Source organism: Anabrus simplex, chromosome 10 (assembly GCF_040414725.1).
Source record: "Anabrus simplex isolate iqAnaSimp1 chromosome 10, ASM4041472v1, whole genome shotgun sequence".
NCBI classification, from domain to species: domain Eukaryota; kingdom Metazoa; phylum Arthropoda; class Insecta; order Orthoptera; family Tettigoniidae; genus Anabrus; species Anabrus simplex.
In genome coordinates this window covers 33,996,400-34,014,039 of record NC_090274.1, presented here as the reverse complement: position 1 = coordinate 34,014,039, position 17,640 = coordinate 33,996,400, and the positions used below count along the sequence as shown (strand labels likewise).

The 17,640-nt window shown below is 38.3% G+C and overlaps 1 protein-coding gene across 1 annotated transcript in view; it reads left to right on the top strand.

Annotated features, from left to right (window-relative positions):
- The window catches only part of LOC136881783 (phosphatidylinositol phosphatase PTPRQ), a 153,892-nt gene extending 140,076 nt beyond the window's left edge, over window positions 1-13,816 (top strand). Inside the window, exons 21-22 of the mRNA XM_067154221.2 lie at window positions 739-862; window positions 9,906-13,816. Of these exons, the coding sequence (XP_067010322.2) occupies window positions 739-862; window positions 9,906-10,397 (616 nt within the window). The 3' untranslated portion in view covers window positions 10,398-13,816. The remainder of the gene's footprint in view (window positions 1-738; window positions 863-9,905) is intronic.
- Window positions 13,817-17,640: the final 3,824 nt, after the last annotated feature.

Below are 17,640 nucleotides of genomic sequence, written 5' to 3'. Positions count from 1 at the left end.
CGCACGTGCCTACTTCGAACACGAGGCCTGTATTCTATTGCAGAATCCTTTTGCTGACGTTGCCATGTTTACTGCTGGTCATTTCTTCATCCATTTCCTAGAGCGGGGAAGTGCGTTCCCAATATCTACAAAACGGTTGGTTTTAGGCCCTTAAAACACGGTTCTCGGGGCCCATAGGGCCTTATAGAGTTTTGTTCTAAATGTCGTGAGGCTCAAAATGAGCTTTGTCTCGTCCTCTTACAACAAATTGAAAATTTTGCGTATACTGTATTAGCCTATGTTAATGTGCCAAAGGCCCTAAATCAAGGGAATGGAGAGGGATGTTAACATTTTTTGTAGATGGGGTTACCCACATGGTCTTAAAAGTTAAGTATACAAAATTTGGTTGAAATTGGTGAAATGGTATGGATTTGTATAAGGTACAGACATTCTGCATTATATACTGTATATAGATGATCCTGACCACTAATCACTAAAAGTCATTGCAGCTCAATATCCTATAACAAAGACTAGAGTCAAAATAGAGTTTGGAATATGAGTAGCAGTCATTTTGACCATTCTGGCGGGTCTAGTGTTGAAGGTGACCGTGGTGGACTACTACAATCATAATTTATTTCCTTTGTTCATAACATCACCAATAGTATGTTTTATGTAGTATAACTGGATTGAAAATTTTTAGTTACATTATGCATAAATGGGTCCATGAAAAACTGCAAAATAAATGATTTTCTGTTGCAGCTTTTTCGTTGTGATAAATTCAGAAAATGAAGTGAACAACAAAGTAGACAGCGAGGACGAGTTGGTGAAAGAGATTCAAACTGTCATTGGCCGGAATGCTTACATCGCTATGGAACTTCAGGAGGTAAGAAAATTATGCACATTCATATATACATAATGTTTGATGATTGTCTAGGAAGGTCACAGGTATTCAACATAAGACTTTCAGAGCCAAGGGTACCATTTTTAGAAAAATAAGAGTTCTAATTTTTCAATGCTGGAAAAGAGTCGTGACCAGATATAGAAAAAAATATTGGCAACAACAACTGATAGTTTTTTTAATACAAATTTACAATGCAGACATTTGTGTGATGTAGTTCAAATCATTAATTTTTCCCAACATCTTTGCCTTTGTAACAAGTAATTTTAACTGTAATTACATGTCTTTCCAAAAATCGTGAAAGCACTTAGTGGGATGTAAAGCCAATAACATATACATCTTAACAATTATATGACACGTATGGCTTATATCCTTCAGTTTTATGAGTAAAACACAATTTTTACTTCATTTCATAAGATTTTATCAGTCGGTAGCTTGAATGGTAGAGCGCTGGCCTTTAGAGCTGAAGTTGGCTGTTTCAATCCTGGCTCAGTTCAGGGGTATACAAAGGTCAGCATTTGTCAGCATCATGTCAGTAAATTTACTGGCATGTAAAGGAACTCCAGCAAGACAAAATTCTGGCACCTTGCAATCTCTGAAAACTGTAGAAATAGTTAGTGGGATACAAGATAAATATCCTTATTATCCTCATCAGCAACATCATCATCATTAATCTTCTGATCCTCTTTCCCCTTGTTTTCCTCCTAATCACATTCCCGTCTCTCGTCCAAGTTTAGGTTGACTTTTGAATGGTAGTGTTGGTGATGGTTTTAAAAGGAAGTACAACTGGGCAGCCATCCTTTATATAACACTAATCAGGGAGGAAATAATGGAAGGGATCTGACACTTTGAAAAATGAAGGTATCAGCCAAAGGAAGACAAGGGCCACAAAGAGTGTAAAAATGAAAGCCTCCCTAGGCCTCGATACATAATACCATCAGGGTCGGAAAAAAAAGAGTTGACCAAGGGTGGTTGGATAGGGATAGTTGAAAGTCTAAGTAATGCCAGGACTCAGCTAGCAGCCCCATTGTCACCAAACCTTGCTCTGAAGTTCAGAATCCCTGGGTCTCCTTTAAGTTGCCTCTTTCAACAGGCAGCAGATGTGTTATTCTACCGTCCCCACCCACAGGGGTAGGCTGACTTTTAACTCCTCTTCTGTTCAGTTTTTAAAAAAAATTATGTTTGTTCGTGGCGTCGATCTATGAAGATCTTTTGCCACTACTTTCACCATTTGAGAGGAACCTGCATGTAAGTGGAATTGCAGAAGTGTAGTGTGTTGAATGTGAGGCAAGGAACGTTAAGGACGACACAAACACCCAGTCCCCAGGCCAGGGATATTAATCAGTTACAATTAAAAACCCCTGACCTGGCCAGGAATCAAACCTGGGACACATTGCCTACTACACCGCAAGGCCAGACTGTTCAGTGTTTTCTTTAACGCTAGAATGATTCAAATATATTACATACCTAGAACCACTGATGCGGTCATTTTGACCGCTATTTAAATTATTATATGTTTGTTCTCACTGCACATACTCACTCATCATTATCATTTTGCCTCTGTTTCTGCAATTTGCTTTGTGTGTTTCAATAATGATTCATCAGTAAAAAGATGCCATGCACTCATTACACTGTTGTTGGAAACATGCCGTTTTCAATACAAAGTGCGTCCTGGGTTTTCTTTCAAGATGTTATGACAAACAAGCATAAGTCTTTCCAATGTCTGCAACAGTCTTCTCTGTACCAAGGATGTGGCTGCGTGATTTGGGTAACATAGCTATCAGCTTGCATTTAGGAGATAGTGGGTTCAAACCCTACTGTCGGCAGCCCTGAAGATGGTTTTCAGTGTTTTCCCATTTTCACACCAGGCAAATGCTGGGGATGTACCTTAATTCAGACCAAGGTTGCTTCCTTCCCTCTCTTAACACTTTCCTATCCAATCTGTGTCAGTGCAACATAAAGCAATTTATAATACTCGAGGGGTCTTTACTGGGTCTGCCCTTTCAATGCTTGATACATACAATGACAAACAAAGTTGTCATCTACATTAAACATGAGTTTTGAGAGAAGACCATTCTCTTAATCAGCTATTACAAATAATAAAAATATCCATACATATCTGGACCCTCAAAATGATTACAACACATATTAAAACATATCTAAAAACTTATTAAAAATTACAGTTCTAATGTTCTCATTGTTATAATGCTTCCAAATTTATAATGTGAACACAATACACCATGGAATCTAAAAGATGTACGAAGCACCACAGAAATCTTCTGGAAAATTTCAATAACCATTTTAGAATAATCTTAGAAGTAAAGCTTGTACGGTTTGTAGAATGATTTAGTTCTTTTTCCAGGTTAAACAGTGTTGTTGTTTTCCGGAATGTACAGAAAACAACACAGTTCAACCCGGAAAAAGGACTAAATGTTTAAAATAATGTTGCCATATATACTTATGTCCTTGAGTTGAAACAAAATCATGTCGGCCTGCTAATGAGTTTAAAATAATTGTCACATTCAAATCAGACCATCTAGACCAAAAAAATAGTCCAATTTGTTGATAATGCAAATCATAAAAGAAGTCTAGTTTGTGAGGCCAGTAGTACCTAGTAACATTTTACCTGACCTTAGGAGGCTTTTGTCTTGGTTGTCAAGTCCTTTCTGATACTGTGCTTTGTGGGTTACGTTTTCTATGACTGTAATAGAATAATTGAAAACTAGTCAGTACTCAGCCTTAATGGTCAGCGTACTGGCCTTCGATTCAGAGGGTCTCGGGTTCGATTCCCGGCAGGGTTAGGGATTTTAAACGCTTGTGATTAATTCTCCTGACTTGGGGACTGGGTGTATGTGTTCGTCCCAACACTCTCCTCTTCATATTCAGACAACATACCACACTACCAACCACCACAGAAACACGCAATAGTGATTACATCCCACAATATGGGGTTGGCGTCTAGAAGGGCATCCGGCCGTAAAACAGGCACAAATCCACGTACGTGTGTGTGTGTGTTTTATTTTTTTCGCACCTGTGACCCCACAGGTGTGGTGAAAAAAGAAAGTCATTATTCAGCCTATGCAAAACATCATTATAATTTGAATGCGATATATATCAGGGGTGGCCACTAACCTTAATTCTGGGAGCCGCAAATTTAGGAGACATGTACAATTCATAATGATTTACCATCGATATCTGTTTATCAAGTTCCTGACCACGACAAATAAAGACGTGAAATTAAATGCTCGTGGTCTGCCATGCCGATGCTTTCTGACTTGACATGTTTAATTTTATTTCAACTACATCATTACGCTAGTTGTCTTCGTTAACGATACCGTACTCGTTACTTCATTCTACAATACTCTTAAAATTCCCAATGGGCCAATGAACAGCAACATGTACGATATTTCATGTTATTTTCCACGCCTCGACATGCTAGCAGTCCCGCAATGAGAGTCAAGTTAGCTTGGAGTCACGAGGCTTCATGCGAACCGAGTCCGGTATTCGGAGTCGATGGAGTCGACGCTCTCGATTCCAGGCTTCAGTCGTGCCAATCCCTACGGTGCACAGAACCTCTGCGTCTCGCTTTGCACGCATGAGATTTTGGGCGTTTGACAGGCTCTGGCGTAGAGACTGTGAAAACACGCTCGAATTCATGGTTATAGACTAGGGTTGGCCACTAACCTTAATTCTGGGAGCCGCAAATTTAGGAGACAAAATTGGGAGCATGTTTAGAAAATGGTTTATTAAATGAAGACATGTTTTTCATTTGATAACAAATGAACATTTATTCTCTACAATGCACAGAACATTGTTGTTCAGGTACAATCAAGGAATGAGATTTTACTTTAGAGAAGTGCTTTTCCGAGTGCTCATTTTTGCTGTTAGTTTTTTGAAATCTGGCTGATAATTGGTAAGCGCAGTTCGCCCAAGTTCACTTAAATGTTCATCAGTTAGTTCAGATCGATATTTAGATTTAATAAATGTAAGCACAGAGTACAGAGATTCATACACATAAGTAGTCTCAAAGATTGAGGTAAGTCTCTTGGCACACTCTTTTGTTAGTGTGTATTTTTCTTCTGGAACATTCTTCCAAAATTCTACGGTAGAAATGCCACTTCGTTTGAGTCCTTTTATTCCTTCATCCTCTTGCAGTTCTAGTAGCTCCAACTCTAAGGCTGCTCTATTCTTTGTTATTGGTGATGAGACTGGACAGTTATCACCCACAACATCAACAGAAAAAGGATTTTCCAGGAATGAAAATGAAGGTTTAAGTGATCTCAAATCATTACATCTGCCATTGATTTCTTCAGCAAGACCAGACATTTTACTCATGTAATTTTCAGTTTCCACCTGAATGTCAGGAAGGCTTTCAGTAATTTTCTTCAAACATTTGAAGTGAGAAAATCTTTTAGTCTGAAGGTCTTTTCCAAAAAGCTCTAACTTGCTATGAAAGCTAAATACAGTCTGGGCCAAATCAGAAATAAGTTTTCTCTTCCTTGTAAAGATATGTTTAGCATTTTTAAATGTTGAACCACATCTGTAACAAAAGCCAAATCTAACAACCACCGGTAGTCATTAAGTTCATGGAATGATTTTCCTTTTTCTTCCTGAAACTGTTTGATTGGATCAAGTAATTAAAAAATCTGCCAAGAACATTGCTTACTGATAGCCGTCTTACTAAGCAGTACCAAGATACATCATCAGGGAACTCACCATTGTTCATATCTTCTATAAAATATTTGAACTGTCGGTGTGTTTTGGCACATAAGCGGATACAGTTCACAATTTTTAGATCTACCTGCATAATATGCGGGTACTGAAAATATTTTGCCAATAAATGTTCTCTGTGAATAATACAATGTACAGGTAGGAAATCAGGAAATGATGTGTCAACATTTAAGAGCCCAATAAGCCCTTGTTTCGTGCCAGTCATAGATGGTGCACCATTGGTAGCAATGCTGACAATATTACCAATAGGCACTGAGATTTCTGTAAAACATCATCCAGGGCTTCTTTAATATCACAATCACGAGTAGTATCCTTCAAAGTAACCAGGTTTTCCACCACCTGCAAGTTCTTTGACACATACCTCACAGTTATGGCTAGTTGTGGTTTATCTTTGATATCAGTAGACTCGTCCAGAGTCAGACTTACTGCTGAACACTCGCTTAGTTTCTTTGTAAATTATTTAAAATATCCGCACTAATAACAGAAACTCGCCTCTCTATTGTGTGTCAAGCAGCGGGCATTTCGTTGATCAATTTCTGCAGTTCCTTATTTTCAGGATCTAAAACAGAAATAACGTGTGCCGTGTTCTTCTTAATAAACTCCCCCTCTGTGTAAGGCTTTTTTGCTTTTGCAATATTAAAAGCCAAGATGAAGCCAGCTTCAGTTGTCAAATCTGCTTCCTTGGTAAAAATTGACATGACCCTACTCTGACCATGAAGTTTTTCCTTTAGTGATTTCAGTTTGGTTTTCCTTAACTGCGAGCCAACAGGAAAATATTTGTTGAAACCGCTGTGGTTAGTGTCATGATGGCATTTTAGATTGTTGGCCTTGAACTGTGACAAAGTTATTTGACACAAAAGACAGTTTCTTTCTACAAAAACGAATTCTTCCTCCCAGTCGGTATTAAAAGCTCGATTCTCCTCTTCATATTTACACTTCTTAGACAGCATCGCAACTGTTAGGACACCAGGCCACAACTGTACTGAAACAGCACACAACAACTGCACAGAGAATAGTATCGGCACTCACTATTGCCTATACGTGAATACGACTGGCTTTAACTCACGACACTGACTCACTGACACACTCTCCCGCTCAAAGCACTATCAAACGGAAGGCCCCGGAACTATATTCACCTCCCATCTCTCACCACTGTCCTTCAATGCTAATAATGTGAAGCCGCATATCGCTGCCACTGACTGCCGCCGGCCGCAAGATGTTGCCAGATTCCATTAATTATATCATTTAATTTTACTCTAAGGTTGGTGTCAAGAGCCGCATGCGGCTCGCGAGCCTCGTTGTGGCCAGCCCTGGTATATGTCACGGAATTTCATCAAAGTATTTTTTACAGATTCTATAATAATAATAATAATAATAATAATAATAATAATAATAATAATAATCTACTTGCCTTCAGCCTGGAAAATCCGGTTTTCAGTGTGATCTGAATCGCTGTTTTCTGAGTGATTGCTGGATTGGCAGTAATCTTTCATCTGCATCTTCTCCTCTTACGTCCTCTATATCTGGACCGCACTCTACGTTAGACATACGAAGGGTGTGAGAAAAGTAATGAAACTGACTTTATACTAACTAAAGTTTTTATTTTTTTCAAACAACATTGTTATCCCCTTGAAAGTAGTTCCCTTGGGCAGCTATACAGTGGCGGAGTCATCGTTCCCACTCTTGGTAGCAGCGCAGGAAGTCTTCAACTGTGGCTTTTAACTGGTCGATCAGTCTTTTGAATGTTCTCCAGAATTCCAAAATGACGTCTTTTTGGGACTTGTTTCAATTTCAGGAAAAGGAAAGAGTTACAAGGACTCAAATCAGGTGAATAGGGGGTTTGGGGAACAACAGTAATGCCTTTTGAGGTAAAAAATTCACTGATGGAAATGGCCGTGTGACATGGGGCCTTGTCATGATGAAGCATCCACTTGTCTGCAATGTTCAAATCGTCTGTCAAAATTTGATGTACGGTGAAAGTGTTTAAATTTAACTGTTCACTCATCATCCTTATTGTTAAACGACGCTCTGATCTCACAAGAGCCCTCACACATTCAAAATTTTCATCAGTTTTTGAAGTTGAAGGTCTCCCTGAGCGAGGTTCATTTTCAATGTGTTCTTGGCCTTCCAAAACTGATTTGTGCCAGCTCTTGATGACCCCCAGCACAAAACTTCATCGCACAACGTTACTCTAAATTCCTATGCTCCATTTCTGAAAACACACAACAAAAACACAACTTCACTGATGGCACTGTCAAAAATAATGTGTTAGTTGTACGGAGTTGTAACTTGGACTGAGGAAGTGGAAGGTATAAACAAACCGGTCTAGCACAGGCCAGTAGACACAACATTGCCAGATCGCCTGCAGTGTTACGTGTTTCTCACACACCTCGTATCTTCTGGAATGTCAGGTAGTAGACTCAGAAACCCTTAGTCGGTGAGATGTTGTCGTCTACAAGACGTGTTCACTGTACTGTGAAAAGCTGACGAATGACAACATTACCAGAGATGCAGAGGAAGCAATGCTCAGAGAGTTTGTAATATATCGAAGTTCCATTGTCATGTGTTTGAACATTACTATTGTTGATAGGATATTTTATGAGCAGATGATTACCATCTCATTTGATTATACATTTGATTATGATAATTAATACAGCAGTCAAAATGACTGCTCCAGTGATTATAGGTATACTCATTACTAGAGCCCAGAAATTCAGGCATTTATTTCTGCTAAAATAGGCAGGCAAATAAACACTTAACAATTAGGAAATTGGCAGTAAAATAATTAAAAAAAGGCATTTATAATGACAAAAATTGGGCACTAAAATAATAAAGATGCTTTAACCTAAGCTACGTAACACACCCCTGCATCATATTTTAGTTCATAACCTTACATCCCCCTGTGGGTAATGATAGAACAACGTCAAAGGTGTCCCCTGTCTGTCGTAAGAGGAGGTGACTAAAAGGGGGACCAGAGCCTCTCAACTTGGCAGTGTTGGACGACCATGGTTCCCCTTACCGAGTCTTACTTGTGTCAGGTTCCTCACTCTTACCTTTCCTGTCTGGCCTCCCTTGGTCAACTCTTGTTCTTTTCCAACCCCGACTGTATTAGATTTGAGCCCAGGGAGTCTTTCGTTTTTGCGCTCTTCCCTTTCTTTAGCCGATACCTTCATTTTTTGAAGTAACGGACCTCTTCCATTTAATGTCCAATTAGTGTTAGTGGGCTAGAGAAATTTCTTATTTTAACTGACCTGTCTCAGTCTCATCCTTGGCTTTGACAATATGAAAGTGACCGAGGTATGAGCGATGCTAATAATACCATTCCTAATGCAGCCAGTCCCTATTGTGAATGGTGTGAAAATATTGCTCATAGGGTCAGTTGGTGCATACATTTCAGTGGGCTTGGCAGACTGATATGCAATAGCAACTTCTGGCTCAGTGGGTAAAGCAATGGGAAACTACCTCACTCATTTTCCTAGTATGCCTCTTCAGTGATGCCTAGGTTATCTATTATAGCTTTTGATGGAGCTGTGGAGGATCAAACCAGCCTTCGGGCTGAATAACCTAACCTAACCTAACCTAACCCAACATAACCTAACATAACATGCTTACTGAGATGTTCTTCCTCTCAAAACAATAATCACCACCAGCACTTCATTTCACGCAGCAAGGACGTGACCTGGCAACCCTCACATCATTTATGTAAATGTTATTTTTTATCTGTTAAGCTAAAATGATTTTTTATTAATTCAGTAAATTGGAATTAAATAGTTTTCTTTCGAATGATTAATTTTAACTTTTTTTTTAGGTTTAATTTTAATACATAAATAACAACAGAAAATATCCACAACAACTTAAAAAAGGCAAAAAAATGCTATTAAGCTATCAAATAGGCTATGGAAGCTAAAATAGGCAAAATAATAACTGGCCGCACCATTCCCAAATGTACAAAAATATGTTTGTCTCTAAGTGACACTTCGATATATACACCGATTTAAAAAAAAAAAAAGATTTTGTCTAACTTCTGAGCTCTACTCATTACTAAAGCCTAACCAATGATGAAAAATTATGGATGATCTTGACCACTAATCACGAGAAGTCATTGCAGCTCAATATTCTCCAATAAAAACTGTAGTCAAAATGGAGTTTAGAAAATATGTGGCAGTCATTTTGACCATTCTGCTGGTTCCAGTGTTACTGTCTATTTTGGTTCCTTCTGATGTTCCCATCATGGGTCAGTCCTGCAAGTGTCAACCCGCATATTAACGCTTGACACCATGCTGTGTATTTGTTTCAGCTACACCTATCGAGTGTCATAACCGTGAAAGTGGGAACAGATATGAAAAACTTCGGTGTCCACGGAGCCTACATCAACCGGTACCTGCAGCCAAACACTACTTACAGTGTCTCACTGGTGGCAGCGGCATCTTACCGTGGGCAGCATGTCTACAGCAACGCTACAAGCAAACCATTCTCCACCACCAAAGACGACGGAAGTAAACATCTTCATCCAATGCCCAGCGTTGAGATCGACCTCAACAAGACGAGTGAACTTGCTCGTGACGATCGCTTCTCCATTGATCTTAAAGCACTGCTCCATACAAGTGCGTTGAATAATAATAATACAGTAGGTTCAATTTTTTCAGAGAATAATTTGATGGATGATGAGCTTGATAATCTCAACAGTTCATACACTGCTTATACACTGAACGATGAAGAGGGGATATCAGAGAAATCTAGTGATTATTTAGCACTTGACGTTACTCCACTCATAAAAGATTCAGACTAATTTGTTAACCAATAGAAAGTACATTTACCAAGGTGTAGGGATGAGAGACAACAGCACTTGTCTTGAGAAACCCAAGAATTTCTCTGTGACTTGTAGGGGAGACACATCTCATGATCCTCTGGGGAAGAATTCTGATGTGTCACGAGGTACACTCTCAAAGGATTCAATTAAACTTGTGTTAATGATCAATTATCATATCATCCTCATTTTCTTCAGTACCGGTAATTATATTCCAGTCCAGTCTTCTTTTTTTTTTTCTTTTCCTTATACTGTTCCTGACAGTCCATTCATCTTGCTCTATGCCTCCCCTCTTGCCCTCTTTCCTTCTGTCCTAAACTCCAACACTTGTTTTGGTAACCCTCCCCTCCTGCATCCTCATTACATGTCAAAGCCATCTCAATTAATTCTTCTTCATCCTATCACTATCTTTTTATAAAATCAACAGTAGTGTTATAATTAATAACTAAAAAATAGTTGGATGGTTCGGATCAGCTACCTGATAATGTAGAAATAAACACTTCATATCAAAAATGTGATTTTGGCAGCGCGATCAGCATTTCATATTTTACAAACATGTCCAGGATATGAATATATCAAATTATTAGGATTTTAATACTTTTTTTTTTTCTTTTTTTTTAACGGAAGCTAAAATGTGATATGAAATTTGGTCAGCACAAACACGCTGTGAGATCTCTGTCAGTTGCCAAGGGTTTTGAACTTAATGTTGTTCGTCCGTATTGAACTGAGATAACATAAATTATAAATAGAAGAGTTTTCCACCTGTTCAATACTTAGTTGTATTTACAATGTAAGAACCTTCTTACTGCTTAGAAACATAGGATTTCATCAAATATTGTGTATGTTTAATATGGCTGATGATGACCCCGAGTAGGGTAATGTAAACAACATTGTAAATACAACTAAGTATTGAATAGGTGGAAAACTCTCCTGTTTATAATTTATATGTTGTCTCTGTCAGTTGGTCGAATCAAGAGGCGGTATGCTCTTCCACGTATAGTGAAGAGCGTAGATATACTGTATATCCAAGCGAGAGGAAAGTAGAAAGGTCTGATTTATCCCAGTCAGCCACAAGGTGGATAGCAGATTCTGTCATTTCATTTCAGCTACAGCCTTCAATTCATGTTGGATGGTAAAAATCTGCCTCCTCTTGCTCATAATTTATTGAATGATATATTTTAATTTGCATTTATGACTCCTAAGAGAAGTCGAGGGCCAAGAAGTATTTCACAGAAGTCCCAGAAAATAAACTGTAATATAATATTTGTTCCTAGCATATTAGTTACAGAAGCAAAAGACAGCAGGCTTGATTCACCATTTGAAGAGCATTGAGATATTTTAAGATTGTCAAACATCATCTAGTAGTACCTCTTCTTTGCAGGTTGCTTTTGTAGCCTAAATTACAGCTAAATACAAAGATTTTATATATGTATAAAAAAAAAAGGGATAGCATAATAATTTGAAGTAATAACATTTTTCAAAGGTACAGTCAAAGGTTCCACCTTTACAATACATTTAAAAAAATGTTTAATTAGCAATTAGCAGCCAAAATGAAGTCCTTGAGCAGTATGATACAGAATAGTAGAAGAGACAAAATAAGGAATGAGAAAATCTGGGAAGATATTGGAGTGGAAAAAATGAATGCTAGAATAGAGAAGAGGCAATTAAGATGGTTTGGGCACAGAGCGAATGAGTGATGAAAGAATGCCAAAAAAGGTGATGGAATTGCAAATGCAAGGAAGGAAGGAGAGGCCGCGGACGACCACGATTGAGATGGAAGGACACAATCCAACGCAGTATTAGAGAAAGAAACCTGGACTGGGACACAGTGTTGCTGGAGGATTGGTGGAAAGACCGAAGAAAGTGGAGAGGAACCATATTTGCACCTACCCAGCTACACCTGGATAATGGGAGATGATGATGATAATGATGATGATGATGATGATGGGAACTAACAAGTATCGGGACATGTTTCGTCCTTTTTGGACATCATCAGACAAAAATACTTAAGATGAGTACAATAGACAGGGTCACAAATACACATTAAAATACGTTTCGGGTTACCAAATATGTCAAATTAAAATGTATGATAAAATTTAAAGAATGTTCTAAAATGCTGGAACTAAATTGCTTTTTATTTCTGGCAAAATGAAGATAAAATTGAACACACATAAAAGTTCCATTAAAATTTGATGATCGAGCTCTTCTTATGTTGGTGTGATGATGTGTTGTTGATAATTCTTAGTTAAGAGGTTATGAGGCAGGCAGAGTATTTGACTGTAAGCACACACACTGAGAAAGGTTGTGCCATAGCTCAATATTCGTCCTCATCTGTCCCAGAGAGGTGAGGGTCGATACATGCATTACAGCTGACCGACGGTGGAACCTTTGACTGAACCTTTAAAAAGTATGCTATCGACAATACAGGCTTTGCAATGAAATAAGTAATAACACCACTCAATTTTTATTTAATTGATAATATTTTATTTATATTTGAACAGTTCCTAAGCTGGGTTTTCTTCTGTTGCATTTTCTTTTGTACCGTAAGTATGCCATTAGGTAAATATTAATAAAGAAGATCCAATATTCTAAAGATTGGAATGGGCAGACCAATCAATTTCAAGTACATAGCCCATGAGATTATCCATCCAGTAGTGTTGTGCAAGATATCAAATAAATGTGTGATAAAACAGTACAGTACTTTTTCTGCTTCTGTATTCCTTGTGGTTTTTCTTTATATATATACATTACATCTGGAGATCTCTCAAAAATGACAACCCTCTCCACAATATTCTGCTTTTAAATGTCATTCCTGAAAAAGATAAAACCATGTGCATTTTGCAAGTTCTGTTTTAAATATATAGTGCTCTTGGTGGCAAATTCATAGAAAATTGTATCTATTACAGTGTTGGTACTTGTGGTGATGCTTTTTGTTGGCGGTGTTACTTATGAATCTCAATTTGCATACACAACCAGTTTCAGTATGTCATAATTTTGCACCAGTGTTTCATCGTGCCAAAACGAAAGTGCAATATAAACGTTAGTATCCAAAGGGAATTTATTTCATTGGAGGTGTGGATGAAAATGTAACCATTTTAAAGTCTCGTTTTATAAATGTGTCCAATCCTAAGTTTCATGCCAAAATATCAAAAGAAAAATATTCTCGAACATGTTCATAGATCTGGTAAATATTTTGATGAAACTTAAAACTTGAATTTTACTCTTGTGTATTTTGAAGTAGCATCTTCCTAATTCAAATGTTATTATGACTTATGATACGTAATGGATTTGAATTTGTCATTGTTATCATGTCCCTGTTTTTTAATGTTCAAATAGCCCAGTTTTTGAGGTAAAATATTTGGAAATGTCCTGGTTTAAAAAATAGATCATGAGAAACCTAATCTTCACGCCTTTTAATTTTTATATTTCTAAGATATGTAGGTACAAAACATACTACGATCTTTTAAGTAGTACGTGACATTATGTATTGCCTCCTTGTCACTGTGGTTTCAAGGTCTATAAATGGTAGTTGACATGAGCCAGTGACTGCTTGTTTTATTTATGGAGGCCAGTTATATTTGTGCTGTTCTTTTCCCTTTTTCTTCTGCCCAGGCAAAGTGATGGCTTTACCTACTGATAAAGGCCAATTCATTATGTGTGTTCTCTGTGACGTAAAGAGTGACCATGTAAAAGTCTATTACGAGAAATTATGTGGTATATTTTGAACTGTCAGATCCATGCATGTGATGTGTCCAAGTGTCATTTAAATACTATAATAATTAATATCATTGTGATGCATGTGGTAAATAAGTATTTACATAATACAGTAAATAATAATGATGTGATATAAGAATATCAGATGCCCCCGACATCTGCAGTAAAGGTATGAGAGTGATGATACACGACTAAAAGGGTATGTAGAGTCAGCATTGTAGGAGAGCGTCTTACTTGCTGGGGAAAATGTGCTCCACTTGTAACTGCAGATCATCTGCCTACTTATTGGAGTAGTGTCTCACTTATGCTGTATTTGTTGTGATAAGAGCAGGCTTGCTCATATTAGAAGGAAGCGTCTTGTAAATGTTGTATAGCTTCACATAAAGTTAAGTACAATTTGACAAGAATATTTATGTACGTGACATTAGCGACAGTTTTCTCTTACACAATTGTTAGTTTTCAGGCAATCTTATGGTGCAACTTCAAGAGAGAAGATATTGAGCCAGAACCCAGCGAGGGACACACAGGATTCTCACGTATGTGAACTGAACCCTAACTTCAAACAAGAAGATGGAGCAGTTTTGATTTTAACCCACTAAGTCGACTATGTTGGAGGACTAAATGTTGGTGTTCACCCAGACATGACTCCAGAATGTTGCTGACTGAACCAGAATGAAACCAGCAATGTTGAGTACCTCTCTAATTTATATAGTGGTTGTAAAAGTCCTTATTAGAGGGATCTTGGTAGTAGTTAGATTTCTGTATAATTACACTCCAATTTTGTTTCCATGCACGTTATATCTTTAGGGTGCATTATATCTCATTTTGACTGACAAGTGTGAAAATTATCACACCAGTAGTTTGACATCTCACACTTGCAAAATTTTAACATGTATTACTTGCAGAATGTAAAGACAAGTTGAAGCTGAGTTGGGAGAATATCAGTTTGGCTTCAGAATAAATGTAGAAACACGTGAAGGAATCCTGATCTTAGAGGATCGAATCAAGAAAGACAAGCCCATGTAAACATGGCGTTTGTAGATCTAGAAAAGGCATTTCATAGTGTTCATTGGACCAAGGTATTCGGGATCAAATACCGAGAAAGAACAATTATCTACAATCTGTACACAAAAAAGAATCGGTCACTGGGTGAGTTGGCCGTGCGCTCGGCTGTGAGCTTACATCCAGGAGATAGTGGGTTCGAATCCCACTGTCGGTAGCCCTGAAGATGGTTTTCCGTGGTTTCCCATTTTCACACCAGGCAATGCTAGGGCTGTACCTTAATTAAGGCCACGCCCACTTCCTTCCAACTCCTAGGCCTCTCCTATCCTACCATCGCCATAAGACCTATCTGTGTCGGTGTGACGTAAAGCCACTAGCAAAAAAAGAAAAAAATCAGTCTGCAGTGATAAGAAGTGAAGTGCTATGATAAAGAAGCAGCAATCCAGAAAGGAGTAAGGCAAGGCTGCAGTTTGTCTCCTCTCCTTTACAAGGTTTGTATAGAACAGGTGGTAAAGGAAATCAAAGAAGAATTTGGAAAGGGAATCTCAATCCAAGGAGAGGAAATCAAAACCCTGAGATTTTCCTATGATATTGTTAGTTTACCTGAGACTGCAGAAGATCTGGAGAAATTGATGAATGCTATGGATAGAGTCTTGCAGAAGGAGTACAAGATGAAAATAAATAAGTCCAAAACAAAAGTAGTGGAATGCAGTTGAACAAAGGCAAGTGGTGCAGGAAATAGTAGATTAGGAATTGAAGTCTTAAAGGAAATACATGAATATTGTTACTTGGGTAGTAATATAATTCACAATGGCAGAAGTAAGGAGGACATAAAATGTAGACAAGCACAAGCAAGGATGGACTTTAAGAAAAATTTGCTCACTTTGAACATTGATATACAAATTAGAAAGATGTTTTTGAAGACTTTCATCTTGAACATGGCATTGTATGGTTGTAAATCATGGACAATAAGTAGCTCAGAAAGAAAGAATAGAAGCTTTTGAAATGCAGTGTTACAGAGGAATACTGAAGGGGAGATGAATAGATTGAATCGTGAATGAAGAGATACTGAATTGAATTGGCAAGAGGAGAACGATTTGGTTAAATTTGATGAGAAGAAGGGATAGAATGATAGGACACATCTTAAGCCACCCAGGACTTGTTCAGTTGGGTTTTGAGGGAAGTGTAGGTGGTAAGAACGGTAGGGGTACATGAAGGTATGAAGGTGACAAGTAGATTAGAGCAGATATAGGATGTAGTAGTTATGTAAAGTGTCACATGATCTTAGTTGGTACGCACTCAGATTGCACAATGTACCAGCTCCGGTATTGGACTGTCACCAGCTACGTCCGATGTGCTTAAGAGATCTCTGCACCATTTAACATCCATGTTAGCATGCACCAGGGATTGGCTTTATCTCCACTTTTATTTACCCTATGCCTGGACACCATCACAGTAGAGTTGCAGACACCACATACTTGGATTCTTGTTTATGGTTTATGCGAATCTCGGCAAGAAATACAACTAGTCCAACACTGGAAAAGTCGCTTGGATAAATACTGACCGAGTTGTCAAGAAGGTGGTAGGTGTAGACTAAGGTTTCTCAGTCCAGCTCTGGCCAGGCCTACATGCTTTAGTTCGCATCTGCTCTCCACATGGTAAACTACATAGCATGCCGAGCAAGGTGAGCCTCTACATTTAATTACACAGCTCATTCTTTTGCCTTGGCTTATTAAACCCTTATATCTTAACATCAAGAAAACAGAATACTTGAGAGCAACAAAATGGGTCCACTAACACCAACAATGTTGATCTTTCTGAAACAAATCAGTTTAATATTTGGGATCAGTAATTGTTTCAGATTGTGATACACTGCCAGATACAAGGAATAGAGTAAACATAGCCTGGATGAAGTGGTGCCAAGTTATGGGAGTCCTTTTTGAATGGAAATCCAGTTGTCTTCTTTGATAGAGATTTTTCTTTTAGCATTTGGTTGAGTAGTCTGCTTACAACATTGTAACTGGTGCACCTTTGAAATTTACTGTCTGTCTGATGGGACACGAGTCTTTGTATATTTTGGGGACGGCTGTTAGTCTGGTGAGTTTGGGATTTTTGATGGTGAGTTTCTCTCTTTTTCCTGCAGTGTGAGAATAAGGTCTATTTTCTTGATTGCTTGATTTATATTGTTTTGAAATGTTTTGGTAGGGTCACACATGATCTCTTGTATACTGTTGTTACTTCTTCTTCTTGCTAGGGGCTTTACGTCGCACCGACACAGATAGGTCTTATGGCGACGATGGGATAGGAAAGGCCTAGGAGTTGGAAGGAAGCGGCCGTGGCCTTAATTAAGGTACAGCCCCAGCATTTGCCTGGTGTGAAAATGGGAAACCACGGAAAACCATCTTCAGGGCTGCCGATAGTGGGATTCGAACCTACTATCTCCCGGATGCAAGCTCACAGCCGCGCGCCTCTACGCGCACGGCCAACTCGCCCGGTACTGTTGTTACTG